General features: G+C 34.2%; 1 protein-coding gene across 4 annotated transcripts in view; it reads right to left on the bottom strand.

The window, feature by feature from the left end:
- LOC117182071 (Down syndrome cell adhesion molecule-like protein Dscam2) overlaps positions 1–17511 on the bottom strand; it is a 292904-nt gene that overhangs the window by 88401 nt on the left and 186992 nt on the right. For all 4 annotated transcript variants that reach the window (XM_033375097.1, XM_033375094.1, XM_033375095.1 and 1 more), the window contains 3 exons: positions 12010–12446; positions 11610–11866; positions 5221–5533 (listed from right to left, as the gene is read on the bottom strand). In XM_033375097.1, the coding sequence (XP_033230988.1) occupies positions 5221–5533; positions 11610–11866; positions 12010–12446 (1007 nt within the window). The remainder of the gene's footprint in view (positions 1–5220; positions 5534–11609; positions 11867–12009; positions 12447–17511) is intronic.

Genomic DNA, 17511 nt, shown 5'->3' with positions numbered 1-17511 from the left:
ACCAATGGTGATTCTTTGAAATTTCCGTCTGGGTGATGAACATAAAAAGTTCTCATGCATGTTGAATTTTCCATAAGTTTGAGTTCAACGGTCAATATACAAATTTCAAGTGGAAATATTGCTAGTGAACTATAATTCAGACCAAGTTACTAAATTTTTTAGCAACAATGTGTGACACCTTGACAAGTGATGGCGCGATTACTGAAGTTTAACTGAAATTTAATTGAAAGTCAATTGGATAACACGATTCTTACCATTTTAATTTCAAAATACCATCGAATAATCAAGAAAGTACAAGAAGCTAAAGTGAAAAGAAAAAAATACTGTAATGGATTACAGGCGCCTAAGTTGATACGATGCTATGTTTATTGGAGGAGTTATTAATGCTGCGCTTGTTGAGTGCAGTCATGGTGGTCGAAATAAATTAGAAGAAGCTTTATCTGTTAAATACGCGAATGCTAATAGAGCAGTTATTTTTAATTTCCTTAAACTGTGTCTTATATGTGAAAAAAAGCGAAATCATCCTTAAAAACTGTGGTTATAAAGCCTTTGCTTTTTAAAGTGATTAAGGCAAGACTATAGGTTAATTTAATTGACATGCAGACTTGCAAAGACGGGGATTACAAATTCATTCTCATCTATTAAAATCATTTAACTAAATTAGTGATGCTTCGCCCCTTGAAGATGAAAACGTCTCAGAAGTGGCGTATTCTTTACACGGCATACTCTGTACATTAGGGGCTCCTTTTGTCCTTCAAGCTGGCGATGGGCTACCGTTTCTTAACCGTATCAATGAATCACTAAAAGATATGTGGCCAGATTAATCAATAGTTCAGGAAAATCCTAGGCATTCGCATAGTCTAGGCCTTATTAAGGTATATGTCCGGTGTCTGGGGTCAAAAAAATCTGAGTTTTGTTAGCTACATTTTTTGAAAGAAAAACATCTTAAAAACATGCTCCAAAAATTTCAGGTAAAAATTCAAAGTATTTAGAAAGTTATAACAAAAAGAAGAAAGCGCGCCGTAGTGCGTATGAAAGTTAGTAAACGCGTCAGCGGCAGCTGCATCGGCTGTCCCCTCCTTTTTAGTGCCCTTGGCCCTTCATTGTTTTCGGATTAGGCAAGTATACGTATTATAATATATTATACATATAAATATACACCTTTCCGACTACTCTATGCACCAGACTTAGGGGATTAATGTAAGTATCTTTTTCTTACAAAATATTTGTTGTTAAAACTTTAAACGCGTTTTTCTCGAAACCACGTTTTCGAAAAGTCGGGGAAGCACTGACTAAAAACTATTTAACCGATTTGGCTAAAATTTTAATCCGTTATTCTTAACATATTTACATAAATACCGAACCTCTAAAAATTCATTTTTTTTAACAATTAAAAAAAGTGCGATTAAAAAAATTGTTGCAAGTCCGCCATTTTGTTATTTTAAAAAAATGTTTGCATATTAGAGGTTCAGTCATTAGCGACAAGCCTATAGAATAATAATCCGTTTCAATTTTTGGTTTCAGATGACTATGGAAGGCTGTGTGCTTCCCCGAGATAACCTACTTTTTTCGAGTATAAAAAAAATTATGAAAAAACGTCGAAATTTTGGGTGTCACACCGGGCTTATACCTTAAAAGAGCTAATAAGAATGTGAGGAATATGCTTGTTGTATGGATGTAAGAAAACAACTCGAAGAAATTGGGTAAAGGTTATGTTGCCAACTGCGGAAAAACCATGCTTTTCTTCGAGGCATCCAAAAAAACCCTATTCGAAGCTATGTTTGGTAAATATTTTTAATAACATAAAATTATAAAAAAGAACTAGTTTTAGGTATGAAAAATATCTCAATCGTCCCTTTACATAATTGATTAAAATCTGTAAAAAATTTAGAAGACCTTTTGATCTCCGGAAATGTAGAAAAAATTGAATTCAAATATACGAGGTGTGTTCAAAGAGTAAGGTGACTTTTCAATTTTCGCGGGCTACGTACATTCAAGTTTAAAATTTTTTGTTTCGTTGTGTTGGTACACTCGTCACGATCATATGTTCACAGTTCTGACTATATAGCTCGTGTTGTTTTTCTGTCACAGGCGTAAAAGGTTAGAAGGGTTTGGTGTGCTCGGCGATTTTCTTCTTTCGAAAAAAATGGAGTAAAGAGTTTACATTAAATTTTGTCTGAAAAATGGAATCCCGTGCTCTAAAACTCTTGAAATGTTGACAGTTGCATACGGTAAGTCTACTCTGAGTAAGAAAAATGTGTATAAGTGGTACAAGTTGTTCCAAGAAGGCCGAGAGGATGTCGAAGACGAACCTCGCCCTGGACGTCCCAGCACGTCAACAATAGATGAAAACTATCAAGCAGTGGAAGAAATGGTGTTGAAAAAGCACCGAATTACCATCAGAGAAGTTGCTGAAGATGATGGCATATCGGTTGGCTCATGCCATGCTATCTTTTCGGACGTTTTGGGCATGAGACGTGTGTCAGCGAAATTTGTTCCAAAACTGCTTAATTTTGATAAAAAAATCCATCGCATGACCATCGCTCAGGAGATGTTGAATGAAGTCAATAATGATCCTGATTTTCTCAAAAGGGTTTACAACTGGGGATGAATCGTGGGTATACGGTTATGACGTCGAAACTAAAGCCCAGTCGTCTCAGTGGAAGCACCCTGAGTCTCCAAGACCGAAAAAAGTACGTCAAGTTCGGTCAAATGTGAAGGTTTTGCTCACTGTCTTCTATGATTACCGTGGCGTAGTGCATCAGGAATTCTTACCACAAGGTCGTACGGTCAATAAGGAGTATTACCTTCAAGTTATGTGCTTTTTGCGAGAGGCGATACGCAAAAAATGTCCGGAACTTTGGAAAAACAATTTACGGCTTTTGCATCACGATAATGCACCTGCTCATTCATCGTTGCTTGTGAATGATTTTCTGACCAAAAACAGCACCACAGTCATGTCTCAGCCTCCATATTCACCGAATTTGGCCCCCAGTGACTTTTTTCTTTTCCCAAAATTGAAGAGACCCATGAAAGGACATCGATTTTCAACGATTGAAGAGATAAAAACTGCATCGCTGAAAGAACTCAAGGCTATACAACAAAATGATTATCAGAAGTGCTTCGATGATTGGAAAAAGCGTTGACACAAGTGTATTATATCTGAGGGGGATTACTTTGAAGGGGATAACATAAATATTGAGGAATAAATGAATATTTTTTGAGAAAACCATAAAGTCACCTTATTTCTTGAACACACCTCGTATAGTATCAATATATATATATATAATAAATAATATATGTATATAATTAAAGGAAAAATTATAATATTTAAAAAGATGTTATAAAATTAATTTGCTTATAACAATTGTTTTTATTCTGGATTAGAAAGTTATTTTATTCAATACGTGTAAATTTGTACGATATAAAAAACTGTATCTGACACATTACCTGAAAAGTAACGCGTTACCGTTCATTCTTAAAATTTAATTTTTTATAGGAAAAAAACACATAGGGATATCCAATCGATTTCAGATTCAATGAAGATATTACTTCGAACAGAAGAAATTTGGAGACAATTTTGGATCCAGCGCTTGGCAATTTTGAAGACAACTCGTAGGTACTGGATGATGACAACGACACACAGTGGCCGATTCTGGATCCAAGTGTTGATAACTTATGTGTAGTGTCAATTTTGATCCGATTTAAACCGCTCTTTTTTAAATACTTTTGAATACTTGTAGTTTTAAAGAACAACGCCAGAATTAGGTTTCGATCTGTTAGAAAGCTGCCTAAACTAAAAAACCACCGGAAATCATCATAACCAGTGACCTAAAAATGCCCTACTGGGCGCCGGTTAAAGATAGCATTAAAACTACAATGAAATTGTAAAATGAGTCAAAAAAAAGGGTACCCCTATTTTTGTTTTGCCATTTTGACTTATTTTCCAAAAATTGTTTAAGCAGCATATATCGAAAGGAAAAAAACTTTTTTTTGAAAAACTAATAGTACCAATCGATTCTAAGGGGAAAATCACGATGAAAATATACATGACGTTTTTTTTGTCAGAGTTGATTACGTTAGTGTAAAATAGTTATAAACAATTTCGTCGTACAAGGGCAAATGAAGGAATCATACCCAGCGACGATTTCACGCCACTCAAGTCTACAAATACTTTATGAATGTATACCAGCTTTGAAAACACAATACCTTTGAATTTTGTCTGTTACTTTTTCCATTATTTAAACAAAATTAGTACGGGCATTTTTAGGTCACTGGCTATGATGATTTCCGGTGGTTCTTTACTTTAGGTAGCGTTCTGACATATCGACATCTAATTCAAGCTGTGTTTTTTAAAACTACTAGTATTCACAAGTATTTAAAAAAAGAGCGGTTCAAATCGGATCAACATTAACACTACACATAAGTTATCAAACTTGAATCCAAAATCGGCCAATGTGCGACGTAACACTAGCCAAATTGCAAAAGGTTGATGATTTGAATTCTTTAAAGAAGCAAAATATTCGACAACAAGAGGACGTTGAGGATTTTGCTTGTGAATCTTCTGACCCAATACGTTGCATTTGTATTTAATAACGAAACTCCAAATGCACAGAAAGGTTTCCAATACCAAAGCAACGTCCATGTTATGTGTAATGTCGGCACAAGTGATACAGAAAAGGAAAGCAATGGATCTGCTGAAGCCTATTCCTACCGTGAATAGGAGCAACGGAGACTCGCGAAACATAATTGGAATGATTATAAAGGTTTTCAATTATGGTTTTTATACATTAGGCGCTCAGAACAGTATAATTAGATCATTATATCCTCGGGATTAATATAGTGTTTGTGAATAAAATTGTATAAGCCTCAATGAAGTTCTTGACAAAACCGCGTCTATACGATAAACAAATGGCGCCTGTAGCGCAGAATGATTAAAATACATCAAAATCAAAAATAGTTTTGGCGTTTCGTACATTTTCCATAGCGACAGACGCACTTCGCAGATTGGCCAAAGATGCCTCGGGCAAATCTCGAAGTAAAGAAGCATTTCATACATTGCTCAACACCGCTCGGGCAATCTGCGGAACGACCGGTCCATCATAGTTTTGCCCACAATCCGGGCTTTGACCACAACATATTCATCAAATAAAATAAACCTTTATGAAAATCTGCGTTAGAGTAAACCTTTGAAGTTGAATGGAACATTGTGAAACTTACCCATGATTTGTACTTCGAGCATTCCTCTTGCACTGTATCCTTGTGCATTGCGAGCGACGCATGTATATGTTGCCTGATCGCTTTGCCGCTCTACGTTTTCGATGATTAATGTTCCGTTAGGAAAAACCTTCTGCTTTCTGTTGATAGGAAGCACCCTGGTGTCTCGTTCCCAGATGATGCTCTCTATCGGATAACCAGCGACTGGACATGTAACACGTAGCGTTTCACCAGCGACGATAGCTTTCTTGTCCATGTGTCGAATGAATGGTAAGCCGTACACGTTTAAACGTGCAGAGTGCTCTGCTGCACCCACCTGGGAGGAATAAATAAGTTTTGTAATATATGCACTGAATGTCACATTTTCGAGGTATATATAACGTGCTGAAAGTGTTCAATTCTGGAACTGAACGAACAAGAAACATCATTTAACCACTGCGTTTGCGCACTTTCAGAAAGATATCTTTACAACCGCTGCATCTGGTCTTTTTGATGAAAAATTACTCTCCAGCATACCACAGCAACCACATTACTGGCATCATGTATCGAAAACTTAATCATTTGCACTCCACATACTCCTCATACTCGCACTTCTTGTATACTGTTCCCATATGGTTAAATGGGCCCTAAGAAACACTGGACAATGGGCGAAGTACAATTTTATTTTTTCAAAAATAAAACATTTTCCTACATTTGTTACATAAAAATATCGTGTGCAATACAGGCGAAAAGCGCAGTTCTAACCAGGATGAACGGAAGCACTTATCCAAAATTACTTACTTTCGTCACGTTCGCATTATCACACAATACAATATTACAAGTTTAATTTTAACATCATTTCAGAATACAATTTAAGCAAGCAACAAGGTTGTATAATAATATTATTAAGTAAGAATAACTGATGTTAATGTAGACAACAACAACGATCCATGCTTTGTGAATAACTCAAACTTACACATTCCAGAGCAGGTAAATGAAATTTTAAGGTTAGGTGAAACCTTTAGTAAAAAATGTATTTCCACCAGATCAAACCAGATTTTTGAAATTGTGGAAGATTTAAAATCAAACATGGACACTTATGTGGATCTACACAGCGATCCTGCAACCCAGACTCACCTATGCGGCAGTGGTCTGGTGGAGCAGGGTCGAACAGTCTACTGTGAAGTCTCGACTGTAAAGAATCAGGAGACTGATTCTGAGAGGCATCACTGGTGCTTTGAAGTCGGCACCCACGATGGCGCTGGGGGCACTAATAGGTTTGAAGCCCCTGCATCACACCATAAAGGTCGTGGCTGCGAAGGCGGCCTGGGATTAAATATGGTAAACGATAGAAGCATGTCGACAGTAATGCGAATACCAATTGACATCGCGAGGGGGTCGACACTGAGCATACTCAGGGACAAAATGTCCGCGTATCGCTCCCTCTTCAACAAAAAATACCATGTTAGCCTATCCACGTAAGAGGAATGGGTTATCGGTGAGACACACCTGCCCAGTGATGGAGACAACTGGTTTACAGATGGCTCCAGGAACAAGAAGAACACTGGAGCAGCTGTATAACGTAACAGGAACGGAATGGGTTTCACAATTGCGATGGGATCCTACGCTACAGTTTGACAATTTGAGATTTTGTCCATGCTCCAGTGCGCCTATAAGGCAACGGAGTATGGCAATAAAAGAAACATTCGTATTTGCTCAGAGAGCAGGGATACTATAATGGTAGTAAATGGAACAGCGACCACGTCGCTACTAGTATGGGAGTGCTTTGAGGCACTGAATAATCTAGCGGCAGAAAATTGAGTAACTCTGCTTTGGATCCCTGGACACCGCGACATCAAGGGCAATGATGTATCGGACAGGCTAGCAAAGCTAGCAGTGAAGAAAAATTTTACTGGATTCAAGCCAGTTGTGGGCATTTCCAGTAGGTTAGTCATTGAAGATATTAACAGTTGGCTGACCGAGGAACATGAGGATGAGTGGGGTTTGGTCTCTGGCTGCAGATAGGCTAAAACACTCTTGGGCTCAAAGCTAAACTCTCACCGAGCGAAAGAATTACTCAAGCTTGGGAGGAATGAAGTCAAGGTCATAACAAAAATGTTTATAGGACATGGAAACCTCCGGTATCACATATATAAGATAGGGCTCGAAGAAATTCCCCTCTGTCGTCTGTGCGGAAAAGATAATGAGACTTCTACTCATATTCTCGGTTACTGCCCTGCGATTACGGGGAAACGTGTAACACTCACAGGCAGTTACTGCATCAATGAGTCTGAAATGTCAACCAACAGTGTGGCTGTGGTCCACTCCCTATGGAGCTGGCTTTGGGGCCACGCTTAAGGCTTATAAGGGGACGCAACGGGATCACCCAAGTGTCAGGGGCTGTTATGGTCTCAACCTATAATATAATAATGATATATGAATGAAATAAAAGAATAATAATAAAGTCATATAATACTTTTTATAAGAAATGTAGAAAAAGTCATATTGGGGTCAAGTACGCAGACGGGAAGTTATTTCCTTCCTGGCGAATAACACATTTTTTAAATATTATGATAGCTTTTACCAGCAAACACATGGTATGCCTACGGGTTCACAAATTTCGGCTATTGTTTCAGAAAATGTTATGCAAGATTTAGAATCGGAAGTATTCAACAAAATCAATTTGGAATATACAATATATGTACGCTATGTTGATGACTTCTTTTTAATTATTCCTGAAAATAAAATAGATTTTATTGTTTCACTTCTTAATTCATATCACAATAAACTATAATTTACCATCGAAAAAGAAAACAATTCGACTGGATTTTTAAATTTATAAATAATAAAATCTGAAAACAATATCATAATAACTAATTGGTTCCGAAAAAAGTGATTCAGGAACATATTTCAACTATTATTTTAATCATCCTATACAGAAAAAAATTGGAATGATCAAAAATCTTGTTAATTTGGCCATTCTTTTAGTAGACGTTTCTTTTCACTTAGAAAATTCAAAACTAGTTAAAAAACTATTATTCTATAGTGACTATTGAACTGATTTGATGGATAAGCACAATAACAAACGATTAATTGAACTACAAACTAGAATGCCCCCATTTGGAGGGGTCCCCATCTTTACCGCGAATCGTCAGGATATTTGTGTCCAACAACGTTCTGGCTGCTTCGGCCTTGTATCGATACGACCACTGTAAACAAATTTTCCACCTGCGCATGTGCCAAAAAGCGCGGGTCTATTTTGAATCAATAAACATATACTATCAATAATAATGCTTTTAGGCACATGCGCAGTAGAAGCAGTCGCGGTCGGTTAGCATGCGATTGATTAGCACGACTGATTTTTTATTTTCTTGAAACAGTACAATTTGTCAACTAAAAATTAATATAATAGAATCAAAACCAACTCAAATATTTCGCGGTGAATTGAGTATTTCTGCATGACCTCACGGTCATGGACGAATGGGTGCAAGTGTAGTGTAATCTAAAATTACAAGTAAGTTATAAAGGTCTGAATTTTCAAATGTATCATGCTACAATAAGTAGAAATGTCAGCCGCCAGAAAGGTTACATGATGATTGGTACCTACATGGCTCTGCACTGCAAGTGCATATGACTTTTTGGAGGAAAATTTCTAAACGCAACGGTAAGTTATAAAGGCTTCAATAGTAATATTTCTCAAGTATAGAATTATTTTCTCAGTCACGTTCCATTTTTTTTGTCGATTAGAGATCTTTCAGTGTCACGAAATAAAATATCCAAAATTTGAGGTTAGTGTATCAGATCGGGTACTCTCATCTCAAAATTCGGACAGTTGATTGTATTGAGGGACACTGAAGGGTCATCAATCGACTAAAGAATGGAATATGACTGAGAAAATACATTCTGCACTTGAAAAATTTTACTATTATAGTATTTAAGACTTACTTTTACGTTTCGAATATTTTCTCGAAAAAGTTATCTGCATTCCCATGACTTCATATTAAAATACTCAGTTCAAACTTCCCGCTCGTTGGGACTCTTTTTTTAATTGGCTAGCCCCTCTCGCGGGCATGACCGTAAATCCCGCATAGGGGCCGTGGTGGTAGAAGAAGGAACTGTGCAGGAGGAAATAAGTGCGTACAGGGGTCGGGGAACTAGGCGCGAGGAGGCTTTGGCAAGCAGGGACATAAGTGGAAGTTCACTGTATTTCAATATCCTTTCTAGGCCACATTTCACGTAACATAAAAAGAATTTGAAATGAAACTGATAAGATTAAAACTGTCTTTAGAGTTGATACTCAACTTGAAAAATTTGTTAAATTAGGGAAAGATATACTACATACTTTGGACCAATGTAATGTTTTATACAGAATTCCCTATCGATGTGATAAAGCTTGCCTCAGCCAATCGAAAAGTCCACTACGTATCAGAGTTAAAGAACATAAGAAAAACATCAGATTAAATGAAAAATATCATAAGGCTATAAATCAACACTTAACGCAAGAACACTAAGGCGACTCTAGTTTTATAAAATGCAATGATATAAAAATTTTGCATATTGATCCTAATGCATATAAATGCAATTTGGCTCAAATGTTTTTTTTAAAGAAGTTGAAACCTGGATGAATTTATTTATCGACTTAGATTATTTTAGCACTCCTTATAATAACATTGTTGAATTTATAAAAAAATAACAAATTTCTCTAAATTTATCTCAAATACTAATACTATTAATTTGAATGAAAACAAATATATAATTCAGAAAAAAGTGTTACAAAAATAGTACAATTGAATTGCTCTCAACGTTGCCTCTTCTTACAGCCACTTTTCTTTCTACGATGTGTTTGCATTGTAATTTGTAATGTGTGTGTTTACAAAGTTCCTAAGATGGAGACGGGGCGTACCAGGTATGGAATAAATGTTCTTACTTCTTCCATTAAAATTTCTGATTACACTTAATTTTTCTTTACACTACCCTACCGAAAAGAATCTTTGAGTATATACTAAAAATTCTTTAGGTCAATGAATCTCAAAGAAATTCTCCGCAGGCACTCAGGTAGATATTTTTAAAGGTCCAGGAAGCTCGTTTAAATGGTCTGAGGGCTTTAAAATATCCTTTCCGAAATTGAAATAAGAATACGATCATAAATAACGAGCAGAGAGGCTATCTCAATAGAGTAGCCGACACTCAAGGGTCCTTTGTTAAGTTTTCGGATAAAAATTTAGAAGTAGATTTTTTTAATTTCAAAGTTAACAGCCTAAAACATAATAATTCGGAATCTATGGGTTTCGATGACTTCAGATATCTAACTTTTTTTTAATGCTTAAAATTGGAATTATTAGAACGTTTTTCGTAAATGGAATGAGATACGCCAAAAAAGGCAACATTTTTTAATTCAACTACAAAATTGTATATCAGTATATAAGTTATAATTATAAATAAGTATAATGAGAAAATTTATCAATTAAAAAAAAGTGTTAATAATTTGAAGAGAAATTTGAAAAGGGAGAGCGGATTAGCCATGACCAATCACTGTAAATAACTCTGCCCGCCCGGTACGTGACGAATACAAAAGGAACATTATATCACCGTCGCGCCACTCTTAAAACGACCACTAAAAGGATCTTGAAAAGGACCCAAATCTCTCAAACTATCTCCGAGACTATTTTGTTTCAAATCGACTTTGTTTATAGACTCAAATGGGCCAAGCTATTTCGCTAAAGAAAACTCAAAGATTTCTTTCGGTAGGGTACTCACGTATTCGAACTAAATCTTATGCTTCTATTTTTCTAAGGTCGTGAAATTTACTCATTCGGAAGTTTACACGCAATCTTCCTTTTTTAAATTGATTTAAGGTATTATATTTTGGACACATTCCGTCCTTTTATTATATTACTTTGCATTTATTATTTTAATATGTTTTTATACAGATCTGATGAGGGAAACTAGCTGTGTTTCAGAAACGTAATCGATTTGATTTTTAAATAAATTCCAAATCATTAGCCTGGAAGATGTCGTAATTATTAGGTTCTGCCTATAACCGTTCATAAAGTAAGAAGAAAAGGCCGTACTATAATTTATAAAAAATATCCAAATAGTTGAGGAACTTCTAAAATATTCCAGAATTATAGCATAACCTGGAACCTTTTAAAGCATTCCAAAATAATGAAGAAGAAATCAAAACCTTCTAGAACATCACCGAATATTTTACAGAATATTTTAGATCTAGATAATTACTGAAAGTTTAAGGACATTTTAGAAAATTCTAGACTAATGAAGAACTATTGAAAAATATTCCACAATACTCATTAAGAGTACCCGGTCAAAACCAGGCCTAAATAGCTAATTAAAAATGTTTTTTTTAAAGTATCACTTTCTGGGGCTCACGAATGTTATACATTAACTTTCTTTACCTTGGAAGCTGCAATGCACTTGTATAGTCCGCCGTCATTGGTATGAATGCTGGAAATGTTCAAGTTTGATACGACATCGCCATTTACAGTCACGTACTGACCAACCTGAAGTCTATCTGTGTTCGACAAGCGTTTTCCATCTAATTCCCACGTAATCTCAGGAGTTGGATTTCCACTAGCTACGCACTTTAAAAATACACTGGGTCCGGGTTGAAGGGTTTCTTCAGAAAATGCTTGACGAATTTGAGGCGGTTCAACTATCAATGAAATTCATAAGATCAGATTGAACACTTGGAAATTAATAAAATACAACTTACTTTTTTAAAATAAAAATACGAATATATTGAATTGTATGAACGAAATTTTAGACCCCGTTTATGTGAATATAATAAAAACTTACACCTTCCTCCAAGCTTCAGTTCCGTTGTTGCTTGTGCACTTTCTTGGTCATTTCTGATAAAGCACTGGTACATTCCCTTGTCCTCCTTCTTGACGCTTTCAATTCTAAGTGTCTGTTCTTCATGTCCAAGAGGTTTTCCATCTTTCAGCCAAGAAATAGTTTTTACAGGATTTCCTTTAACGTTACAAGTAAAAGTGGCGGGTCTACCGAAGTCAATAGTTTGAACTCTTGGTTCAATTTCTGCAGAAAGTGGTGCAGTTACCGTCAAAACCGTTTCTACACTTTCCCCGCCGACGGAGTTATTCACAATACAAAGATATTTTCCTGAATCTTCAACTCGAGCTTCTCTGATTATAAGAGTACCGCTGACTTGTCTAACCCGCTCATTCAGCTGCACAGGCTGCCGACGAGACGTTCCTTCAATGAATTTGTACCACCTGAAACAAATGGTCCATGCTTTTAAAATTAAAAGAAAAACAAGTTCCTTATTTCTATTAATATTAAAAATAAAATAAATTATTAATGTGTCTCATTTATCTTCCCAATTAATTTCACACACTGAATGATCATCATGTAGCTCATTATTTTCATTTTTCTGTTTATTTATTAATTTATTATTTGAAATTTATGTTTTCCATAATATGGAGATATTTTATGTTTATTGTTTATTTCAAAAATATTAAAAACTATTATCATAGACTGGCAGAAACAAATCTATAAACTGGGTTGAATTAATTAGTTTTTGCTTCAAATTAACAATTTCGCTGTGTTGCAAGAGATTCCTTCAATGTTTAAACAACATATTACAACCTAAAAGTTAACTCCAACATTCAGTAATGAGAGAATATAGTACAGGATAATTTTATTTTCATTTTTAAAAGAAAAATATTTCTTGGATGATTTCGATATAAAGAACTCAATTTGGAGCTGAGACTGGATGTAATTATATAGAAAAGAAACTTTTTTTAATCACTTAAAAGATATTCAGATATTAAAATCTTATTACATAAGAAAACGCCATTTTTGTGTGCTAAAAGTTGCGGGAAAAATCGGAGTTTTTAAATTTTTGGCATAAATTTAATTGTTTCATAAATGTAACATTAAAATAGGTGAAAGTGTAATTAGTAAACGTAGTTTAAAATTTTCATTCAGCATGTTAGGGTTTGGAATTAAAAACTATCTTACACTCATTATTGAATTATTTTAAGAATGCACATTTGTGTATGTAAAAGTATTTTGCGATTGCGGTATATCTTTCTATTATCAATTCTGCCTTTTTTATTATAATATGAATAATTGGTATTTACAACAAGAGTTGCCTAGAATTTACGAAAAAAATCTTTATTCTTGTAAAGGGTGAACAAAAGAAACTCTACCAAATTATTGTACGCAATCAAAAACTAATTAACAAGTAAAATTTCTCTGAAAAGGAATTGATCTGGTAGATTTATTTCTTGGCAATTCATGTTTATTTTGCTTTTTTTGAGTGACGTACATATTTTTTCTTTAATAAAGAAGTTACATACATGTGGTGAAAAATGTCTATATTTTTTCATTACAAGACAGATTCCACGAAGGAAAACATATTTAGAAACAATTTTTTCGTAACATTAAAACTTGAATTTCCATGAAAGTATGAATTGATCAAACTCAGCAAAGCATTTTTTAGTAAATAATTAATAAATATATAATAATTTCGCAAAATGTATGACAAAACAGAGCAAACTAGTAATATAAAGCAAAATTGATAAGTTCATTAGATATATTTTCTTCTTCCTCATATCGAATGCTCCAATTGAGAAAGTAGCAAATCGTAAAACGTAATTCCTGTCCTCTACAGAAAGTAAATCGAAATTTTGTATATCGTAGTCATTTAATGAAATTAGGCATTACATAAATTGCTAGCAGATTCTGAAGTAATTGACAGTTAAACTGCTTCTCTATCATTTTTAGCTCGTTCATGAAGTGTGCAAATACATTTGACAGTTACTGTAATAAAGAGGAACTTCACTATCTGTCTCACTATTACAGCCATTTCATGAAACGACTAACGTACTATCGAGCATACAGAATAATAGAGTCCAATGCATATAATTTTAATACTCATCAATTAAGAAGGCTTAGGCGTTTTTGAAAAAGATCACTGACGGCTCTGAAACTTGGAGATGATCTAAATAAAGGATGCCAAATTCATTTGGAAAACAGAAATACTATGGTTGACGTCATTTTTGAAAAAAATTGCTACCAAAAAAATGTCAGTTTAACACGTCTTATGGGACACCTGAGCCAAATCGTCTAAACTCCGAAACAAAATCACCACTCCCCATAAATCAAATGTGTAGTAATACTTTAGATTACGAAGAGTCTATTACTTTCATAAAAACAAATGAATGACGCCTTCAATCAAGAGAAAAATGAGAGAAGGGACGTCACGTTCACACTTGGCGTTTAGGTGAAATTAATAAATGTTCACTATCGCTTCTTTCACAACGTTTTGGCGATCCCTTACTCTTCTACTTAGATGAAACTTTAATACGTATAATTATTTAAAAAATAAATAACAATAAGCCTTTATAAAAAACGTGCCCTCACACGATGCCACTTTAACATTTAGAATATTCTCATCCTTATTGCCGAAAAGCGCGAAAAAAATGACATTAAAAAAGTTGTATATTTTTTCTAATCAATTTTACAGTACACACAAGAAATAATGTTTAGCCCACTCTTTAAACATTTCTTACATAAATAGTCATTCTATAATTTTTTTAACTGAAAATATCAAAAGATATTGTTTTCGTTGAACGATTTAATGGAGCGAGAATTTGATTTGATAGAACTCTGAGTGAAAAGAATAATTTACACCAAAATAATTGATCAAATATTTGTTAAAATCTTCTTCGATACGTTGCGCAATGTTTCTAGGAGCTGGATGGCACACTATTCGTTTAATGGAATGGCTAGAATAGTTAGACAGATAGAAGTATCTAAAGGTGCTTGCGCACTTCGTGAAAGGCCTGCACATTTTAGTCACATAGTGTAACTATCGATTATTACATAATCCGTTAGCAGATAAAATGCATGATAATACTAAGGAGCTACAACACGTGCAAATTTTTATTTACTTACTGTCGAGGGCACGCATTGTATTTTTATTAGTAGCCATAACGATTTACTATCTTTTGCAATAGGAGCAGTCAAAATGTGATATTCTTGTTATTACGTCGGTAAATAAAAAAAAAAATTACTTATTGTTAGTTATTACGAAAATAAACTCACGTGATTCAAAATTTTAAATTATTAAAATGTATTTTAATACCCTTTTACTGTCACTGTAAAAGATACTTACCTTCCATATAATGAATCCAATATTGAGTTCTGATGAGTAATGATCATGCATTTAATTAAATAAGAAAAAAGATCAAAAACAAAAAAATTTCTAAGTAGAGAACACAATAACCAAAATGTTGCATGCAGGTGAAATCCCAAAGCAGATACATTTTTTTCGATATTCAGGATACTGATATTAAGGAAACAAGTTCTTTGACTTTTTCGGACGCAAAAATAATTTCGACACAATGACTTATTGATATGGATTGCCTTGTATGTTAGTAGAAGCAATGTATTACCTTGTTTTGATTTTTTATAGCTGTTTAAATAACCTACATAACAGTATATTTTTGGTATGTTTTCTCCCTACACGAAAATAATTTAGTAAATTAAGTGTTTCATTTAAAAACTTCGACATATTCTGCAGATCTAGTTTTTTTATGTGCCTACTACCTACACCAGAATAATAAATTAAGATCGTACTTTTTCAGTTTATGTAACAGATCTTATCAATTTTATATTTTTAAAGTCCTCACTTATGGTTAAAAGTGAAAGGAAATTGCTAGAAATAAGGTTTCCCTTAGAATATATGTTATCCTTAATAGCCTAAAATGATTATTAGAGATTAGAAAAAATCCAAAGTGCATTGTGACTATTCTCAAATACAAAAATGTTTTTCAATGAGAAAAAAGAGGCCAGAATCCGTTTAGGAAAAAATGAAATGAACCTAAAGTATTTTAACAGAAAACAAGATCACAATGTATCGAAAATAATTTTTCAGGTTCACGCTAGGAGAGAAAGTTACAATTATATCAAAGTTACCAATATCAAAATAAGTGGATTCAAAATGGATTCATCGAATTGAATGCATGAAATGAAAAGGATTGAAAGCTTTATAGATTTGGAAATGATTCGATATAATTCTTCGGAATACATTTCTACCAAAAACTTTTACCATCGGGTACAAACATAAAAAATTTATTTACATTAATGAAAACCTGACGACTGAAGGCGTAAGAAAACTAAGAAAATAAAAAATATTAAAACCATACCTTGCAAACGGTACGGGTGACCTCTAAAACGTATGAATTAACGCGGTAGGTTCCCTTTTAAAAGTCTGAATGACTTCCCACCCTTCGAACTTTTTCGTAGAAGTTCGAGGAGCCAGATTCTTAACGCTATTAACTTTCCACCTTGGTAACATTCTCCAGCAATACTTGGAGCCATTTTGCCAGTGGGCTCTGTAAATTAATTTTGAACAAACCGACAAATAATGTTTTAAACCCCGTAACTTTGACGAGAAGTACAATAAAATATATGCTCTTAATTAATAAAATAACTCAGATTTTTTTCTTTTCATTTAAGACAAATTTCAGTAAAATATATATTTTTCGATTTATAAAATGGTTCATTTTTCATTTAACAAGTACAAAAAGAAGCTTTCCTAGCAACCATTTTAACAAATGAAAATAGCAGAGAAAGTCGATCGAAAATATTCAAATAATAAATGTAAAATACACGTTTCGGTACGTCACAGATATAAGTAATGTCTTGATAAAAAGAGGGACGATTTGACTTCTCGCGGAACTCATCATATGACATTTTTTGCGCTTCGCCGTACCTGAATTCGGGCGCTGGAAAGCCTTGCACTGGACATGTTAAACCGACGATTCCTTTTTCAGTGATCGACTTCCTCATACCATTGCTGTCCTTGTCTTGTACGTTTGGGGGGATGCTGACCCGAGGTTCTGGAATGTCGGGAGAAATAAACGATCAAGTCCAGAGAGACTTTAAAATATTGAAGATTTTAGATAACTTGAGTTCGCGAAGGTCTACCTTTTTAGTATATTTTAAAGCACTCCGCAACAAATGTACAGTAAATAGGTTTTTGTAAAAAATTCCAAATGTAATTTTTTTGTATTTTCGAACCTGCAGAGCAAAAATGGGGATAAAGTAAGAAAAATGGACACTTTATAGATAAACAATTGTGAAAGTTTCCATTTTTAAATGTATTTTGATTAAAAAATGCTTATTTTGGTGAAATGCTTTTTTCTCTCAAAACCTCTGATAGATTTGGCTAAAGCTTTCACATATTGACGATTCCTAGATCATCACTATAGATATATATATATATATATATTATATATTATATATATATTCGGTTCGGTTTTGATT

The sequence above is a fragment of the Belonocnema kinseyi genome, chromosome 10 (genome assembly GCF_010883055.1).
Source record: "Belonocnema kinseyi isolate 2016_QV_RU_SX_M_011 chromosome 10, B_treatae_v1, whole genome shotgun sequence".
Lineage (NCBI taxonomy): Eukaryota > Metazoa > Arthropoda > Insecta > Hymenoptera > Cynipidae > Belonocnema > Belonocnema kinseyi.
The sequence above is the reverse complement of the archived record's forward strand: the minus strand, read 5'-3'. Positions and strand labels throughout refer to the sequence as shown.